This window comes from Suricata suricatta, chromosome X (genome assembly GCF_006229205.1).
Source record: "Suricata suricatta isolate VVHF042 chromosome X, meerkat_22Aug2017_6uvM2_HiC, whole genome shotgun sequence".
NCBI lineage: Eukaryota > Metazoa > Chordata > Mammalia > Carnivora > Herpestidae > Suricata > Suricata suricatta.
In genome coordinates, this window is record NC_043717.1 from 54,008,046 (window position 1) to 54,015,589 (window position 7,544).

The 7,544-nt window shown below is 37.2% G+C and overlaps 1 protein-coding gene across 1 annotated transcript; it reads right to left on the minus strand.

The window, feature by feature from the left end:
* Window positions 1–5,782: 5,782 nt before the first annotated feature.
* On the minus strand, window positions 5,783–6,910 carry ZCCHC13 (zinc finger CCHC-type containing 13). Its single transcript, XM_029930416.1, has one exon. The coding sequence runs from the start codon at window positions 6,838–6,840 to the stop codon at window positions 6,325–6,327; it is 516 nt and encodes a 171-aa protein (XP_029786276.1). The 5' UTR covers window positions 6,841–6,910; the 3' UTR covers window positions 5,783–6,324.
* Between the last annotated feature and the right edge of the window lie 634 nt (window positions 6,911–7,544).

A 7,544-nucleotide genomic window follows, 5' to 3' on the forward strand; every position in this document is an offset into this window, starting at 1 on the left:
ATGTATCATAGATAAGCTGCTATATTACAATTGCCACTTCAGATAGCTGTGAAATTAGGTGATTAACTAGTTGGTACCTAACCTTCTAATTTCTGTATAAGTCTAATTACATGAAATAGAAGTGGGGGTTTTGATTTTTTACTTTGCTTTTCTGTTTGGAGTATCATTGTAACTACTGTATTGTAAATGATGGAAAATATTTGCATGTGTTAAAAAAATAAATTGTATAAAAAAAAAAAGGATAATTGGCCATACACTTGTGGGTCTAGTTCTGGGCTCTCTATTCCCTTGGTCTATGTGTCTGTTTTTGTGCCAATACCACACTGTCTTGATAATGACAGCTTTGTAGTAGAGGCTACCTCTTGTATATTTTCTTTAGTGAAATGTCTCTTCATGTGTTTTCTCCATTTTCTAAGGGTGGTTTGAATTTGCAATTGTTGAGTTTTCAGTGTTGCTTGATTTATTCTAAGTACTAATCCTTTGTTGGATATGTTGTTTATAAATATCTTCTACAATTCTGCAGTTTGTCTTTTAATTCTGTCATTTGGGTATTTCAGAGCAAAAGTTTTGAAATTTGATGATGTCCAGTTTATCCATTGTTCCTTTAATGTTCTTGTTTTTGTGGTCATGCCTAGGAACTCATTACTTACCCATAGTTCCCCCCAATTTTTTCTCTTTTCCCCTAAAAATTTTATAGTTTAAATTTTCCAAGTAAGTCTGTGATTACTTTTTAGTTGATTTTTGTGTATGATGTAAGACTTAAAATGAGATTCCATTTTTTTTCCTCTGTTGAATTGGTTGTACATCTTTATCACAGTTCAGTTGGGCATATTTATAAGAATTTACTCCTATGTTTTATATCCTGTTATATTGTCCTACATATGTCTATACCTCTACCTATACCACTCAGTCTTTATTACTATGGCAATTAAATAAGTCTTGAAATTGGATAGACAAATTCTTGTTTTTTAGAATTGCTCTAACTGTTCTACTTTGACTTTGCCTGTAAGTAAATAATCTATATATACAAAAAATCTTGCTGATATTTAAATATTCATTTATTTATTTTGAGAGAGAGAGAAAACTGGGGGGAGGCAGAGACGGAGGGGCAGGGAGAGAACCCTAAGTAGGCTTCATGCTCAGCATGGAACCTGATGCAAGGCTCAGTCTTACAATCATGAGAACATGACCTTAGCTGAAATCAAGTCAGATTCTTAACCAACTAAGCTGCCCAGGCGCCCAAATCTTGCTAAGATTTTGCTAGGATTTGCATTAATACTTATTTAGATATTGTATTTCTTTCATCAACATTTTGTATCTTTCAGTATGCAATTATTGTACATGTTTCAGTAAATCGACACTCTCTTTTTTGAGTGATTATAATTGGTATTGAATTTTTAGTTTCAGTATTCATGTATTCATTGCTAATATATAAAAATACAATAGAGTTTTGTGTTTTTCTTGTTATCTTGCAACCATGTTGAAATTATTACTTCTAAGGGCTTTTATTTTTGTGAATACGTGGGATTTCCTATGTAGACAATCATGTCACCTGCCAATAGGAAGAACTTTAATTCTTCCTCTTCAATTTGCATTCCTTCCATTTCCCATGGCACTAACTTGAACTTGTGATAAAAGTGGGAAGAGCCTGTATCTTTGCCTTTTTCCTGACCCCCAAAGAAAAGTATTCTTTCACTATTAAATATAATATTAACTGTAGGGTTTTTTGGTAGGTGTTCTTTATCATGTCAAAGAAGTTCCCTCTATTCCCATTTTTCTGAGAGTTTATATAATGAATGAAAGTTGGATTTTATTAAATGCCTTTCTTGCATCAATTTTACATGACAATGTGGGTTTTCTTCTTTAGCTTTTTAATATGTTGGCTTATTGATTTTTTAATATTGAACCAGTCTTGCATCCTTGGAAAAAAATCTCATTTGGTTATGATGTATATAATTACTTTAATATATTGTTGAATTTTAATTGCTAATATTTTGTTAAGGATTTTTGGACTTATATTCATAAGGGATATTGATCTTTAGATTTCTTTTTTGTAGTCACTGTCTAATTTTACTATTAAGGTAATTCTAGATTTATAAAATGTATTGAAAGATGTTCCTTCCTCTTCTATTTTCTCTTTCTAAAGGTTGCCTGGACCTTGGCTAGTAAAAGTAAGTTTTTCTTGAGGCTTTTTATTGGTATGAATTCTTTCTCGAACGTTTAGAGGAATTTTACAGTGAAATCATATTGGACTGGAGATATTTTTTAGGGGGAATGTTTAATTACTAATTCAATATCCTTAGTAGTTATAGAGCTAGTCACACTATCCATTTTATATTGGGTGAGTTGTGATAGTTGGTGTTTTTCTACGAATTGGTCCATTTCATTTAAGTTGTCCAATTTATGTATGGAGAGTTGTTCATCATAATCCTTTCTTATTCCTTTGATGTCTGCAGGCTTGATAGTGGTATCCCCTATTTCATTCCTGACATTGGTAATTTATCTCTCTTTTTTTCATTGTTAGTCTTGCTAGAGGTTTATCAATTTTTAAAATAGTTTCAAAAATCTGCTTCATTACTGCTGGACTTTCTCTGGATAGTACTCCAACTAAGGTACTAGGGCACTTTGTTGCAGTTTTATAGGGTGTAAGTCTTGGATCCCCATTAGGCCTTTGCTTGTGGGGATGGGTCCATAGTTTTTTTTTTTTTAAGTTTATTTTGAAAGAGACAGAGAGAGGGTGAGCAGGAGAGGCAGAGAGAGAGAGAGAGAGAGAGAGAGAGAGACAGAGAGACAGAGAGACAGAGAGACAGAGAATTCCAAGCAGGCTTCATACTGTCAGTGCAGAGCCCTACACAGGATTCAAACTCGAACCATAAGATCATGATGTGAGACAAAATCAAGAGTCAGATGCTTAACCAACTGAGCCACCCAGGTGCCCCTGGGCCCATGGTTTTACTTGTGATGTTTGGCTAGGGTAGAGCAGTTATTGTCTAAAAGTTTTCTGTCTTTCTAGGCTGCCTCACTCCTGGCCCTTTGGCTAGTCAAAGTAGGCTTTTGTTGGGGCTTTTTATTTTTGGGCCTGTTAAAATTTCTAGGTTGCTAGCTTCAAGTCCAGGATATATGTGGCAAGAAACAAAACAAAACAAAACAAAACAAAACACCCAGGGAACTCACTGCCATGTAGTTCCTTTGATCTAGAGACCTTGCCCATCTTTTTCTCTCTACCTTTCAGAGTCTTGTTTGTTTTATAATGTTCAAGGTTTTTATTGCACTGAATGGGAAGAATAAGTGAAAGTACATCTATTCAATCTTCTTGGAAGCAGAAGTCCCATGAAACTTTATTGTAAGTTATTTTCTAGGAGACGTTTTGTCATTTTGTTTTTAAATTAGAAACTTGAATTTGATAACATGACTTTTTAGCCTCTATTGATACAATATGCTTTCCTGATTGTATTTACAAATATGAGAATATAAACAGCTTTATTTAAATTTGTGTAGTGAGAGGCACCTGAGTGGCTCAGTCGGTTAAGCATCCAACTTCAGCTCAGGTCACAATCTAGAGGTCTGTGAGTTCAAGCCCCGCATTGAGCTCTGTGCTGACAGCTGCAGCCTGCTTTGGATTCTGTGTCTCCTTCTCTCCCTCTGCTTCTCCCTCACTTGCACTCCATCTCTCTGTCAAAAATAAACAAACATTTAAAAATATATATACTTGTGTGATGAATGTTATGTAGCTGCTTATCCCTGTCCCTAAGCATACAGCAAAGGTTATAGACTGAAGTATCTGGAGGGGCCTGACAGGTAAAGTTAATGAGAGAGGAATTCTTGCCAGGGATTTTGCAAGATTATGGAGAATAGTAGGTGCTAAAGTCAGAGGAGGATCTTGTGACTTGTCTGTAGGGAGAAAATGCTACCTTCAGCCATAAGCTTCTACACAGAAATGAGTGCCTATTGCTTCCTGATCTTTGTTTTTTCCAGAGAGATCAAAAAATAAGAATTTCTATGGGAAATGTTCCAATTTTTAAATGTTGACATCCAATTCGTGAATATTGTTAATATATGGGTCAGACTAAAGATAGTATGGACCTGATTCAGTAAAAAGGCTGCCATTTTGTAACTTCTGACACAGGGATACTAATGAGTCAAAATAAGGCTTTCCTTTCTCTTAAACTAGAAACAAATTGCCTGGGGGAATGTAAAGAGGACTTAAAAGCTGAGTGTGTCCTTTATAAGGGAAGATAGCCTATTCTCCCCCTCCAACTCTGGGACAAACTCCTGAGGACATGAGAAATGAAATTCCAGTTGGTTTGGGGGGATTCAAATGCAGAGATCTGTGTTCCTCCTTTCCTAGAGCTCAGCACTGTGATGAGACTTGAGAATTTGTTTGGCTCAGTGTGATGTAGGGGGTTCATGTTGTGTCTTGTCAGATTGAACTGAGATTGCCTCACTTAGGGGCTGGGAGTGTGCCTGAGTTTATTTTTTTATGACAGCATGGAGTAACAGAATCAATTTCTAGGAGCTCAAGAGGGTCAAAGAAGTTGAAACTCGGCTGTATTGAAGGAATCTTTTAGATGACAATGAAAGATTACACATCAGGTTTTATGAAGGTTCATAAATGAATGTGACTTCAGTTATAAAATCAGTTACATTTCCTTGACCTCATGAATTAATGGAGCAAAAATTGTACCCTCTACACTCTCTTTTCTTTTTTTTATGTTTGTTTATTTTGAGAGAGTACACACACACACACACGTACACGTGCAACTGGGAGAGGGGCAGAGAGAGAGAATCCCAAGCAGGCTCCTTCCAGAACAGAGCCCGATGTGGGGCTCAAACCCATAAACCAAGAGATCATAATTTACTGAGCCAAAATCAAGTTAGACACCTAACCGACTGAGCCACCCAGGTGGCTTTTCTGGTATAAATCCTATCAAATCCTTGGAGTTTAATGTGTAGTTATTACTTTCACATCATTTTTTCATTACAACTTCAATTTTTTTCTTGACACAATAGTCACCTCCCCCATCCAAGGCTTTATTTAGAATTTAGTTTTATTTTTTAAGTTTATTTATTTATTTATTTATTTATTTTGGGAGAGAGTACAGGAGGAGAAGAAAGGGCGGGAGGGGGGAGAGAGAGAGAGAGACAGAGAAAGAGAGAGAGAATCTTAAGTAGGCTCCACACTATCAGCAAAGAGCCCAATGCAGGCTTGAACTCATAAATATTGAGATCGTTACCTAAGCCAAAACCAAGAGTTGGATGCTTAACAGACTGAGCCACTCTAGCACCCCTTTATTTATAATTTAAAAGTGCTTTTTCTATTTTATTGAACTTCAATTGCTTTTCAGATTTGATTTAAAAAAAGATTTCAGCATATGAAACTGAACATTTTTATATCTATGACAACATATTTTCAGAAACTACTAAATATAAATATAGATTTCCTATCTATGAAAGTGTTTTTAATTGCCAAAGCTCCAATCTATGTTAAATCTTAATATTTACACTTTTTTCACAGATTTTTAAAAAAATATGTAAGTCCAAACTTACTCGTAAGTAGGCTTATGTCAACAATATTTTCTGAAGGCTTTTTTGTTTCTCATTGCTCTCTCTCAAAGCTACTTACATACATTATTCATATTTTTCTGGTTTATTTTCATTAAACTATACACATCTTTGTAGGGCCAGGTAAAGATGTCTTTCAATGTTATTTAAAAGCTAATGAGATCATATAATACAAAGCACTCAAAATATAATAAAGTTAAAGTCATTTTGTAAGGTCATACACATTTCTATAATCAACTTTATTTATGTAATGAATCTCTGAGGAAATGTCTCTCCTCAGGGTACCTTGTGTATCTAAGACAGAACCACATGTCCCTTCCCCACGCACATTCCATCCTTTTACCTGGTGTTTTCTCTACAGCAATATATCTTCACTGACACATTCTATTATTTTCAATAGATTCTAGGCTTATGTTCCAAATTTGGTCTTATTTGTTCACTGATATATCCCCAATTCCTACAATTTGGGCTGGCACACAGAGTAGCACTTAATTAAATGTTAAAGCAAACCACAAAGAACCTAGAAATTGCCTAATAACCAGAATGTCTGTCCAATAATCAAGTTCACCAGTGGCACAGAAACACATTAATTACAGTATAAGACATCTAAAAGTGAACAACTTTTTTGGAGATTTTTTTTCCAGCCCTTTCTTCCTAGGCTGGAAGCAGCCTCCATCTATCAATTTTTGGTCAGTTAAATGGTTTCAGAGAAAATAATACAATTATCTATCAACAGAAGGAGGGAGGGACAAAGAAAAAAAATTAAGCGGCAGCCTCAATAGGGCATTCCCGGGCCAGATGTCCAGACTCGCCACAGCGGTAGCAGTTGACTTCACTCCTCTTGTTGCAGTTGATGGCCATGTGACCAGTCTCTCCACACCGGTAGCACTTGACTTGAGTGCAGTCTTTCTGAATGTGGCCACATTCACCGCAAGAGTAACACTTCTGCTCTTCCTGACGGTCACAATCACGAGCCAGATGGCCTGGTCTGCCACAAGTGTAACAACACTGCTCTCTCTCTCGCTTAGGCTCAATACAGTCTTTGGCGATGTGGCCACTTTTCCCACAGTTGTAGCAGATGTTCTCAAGAAGATCACAATTCTTAGCATGATGACCAGTCTCACCACAGCGGTAACAGATGTCAGACGGGTTGGTGGAACAGTACTGGGAACCTCTGCCACGGCCTCTAGCTCCACGCCCTCGACTTCCTCCTCCTCTAGGGCATCCCCGGGCCCAGTGACCAGAGCGTCCACACTTGAAACATTCTTTATTACTCATGGCGATGGTGAGATCTTAGGGCGAGCAGGCCCACCACTGCCCCTGAGGCTCCGACACACCTCTCCTTTAGGGCGGCTTAGAAACAAGTGGCCGTTTTTCTCTAGGAGCCTCAGTGACGTCACACAAGGGTTGCACACGACCCCACTCACATGTCACAGGCATTCTAGCTGCCCTTCCTGCTTGACTTTTCCTTACATTCTTGAAGTCAAAAGCATGACTTAGTGGTGGTCTTTCCTGTTTTTTAAAAAAATAAATCCTTGGGTTTTCAAGTTTGTTCGAATTCCCCCTGCTCAGACAATGTACCCTGTAGGATTTCTTATTATTATGAACTAGGTCTTCTTCATGGTCTAGTAGATGACCAGTTTTTATATATGACCCTTGGACATAGGAAAAATACGTATGAGGTGTATACAATCTAGTACATGAAAGAAACAAATTATAGCAAGGTAGACTAACTTCCTTCAAAAAAATTTTTTTAATGTTTATTTTTTAGAGACAGAGAGACAGAGTGTGAGTGGGGTAGGGTCAGAGAGAGAGGGTGAAGAATCCGAAGCAGGCTCCAGGCTCTGAGCTGTCAGCACAGAGCCCAATGCGGGGCTGAAACCCACGAACTGCAAGATCATGACAAAAGTCATGCAAAGTTTTCCATATCTACCATGAGCCGAAGTTGGAGGCTTAACCAACTGAGCCATCCAGGCACCCCA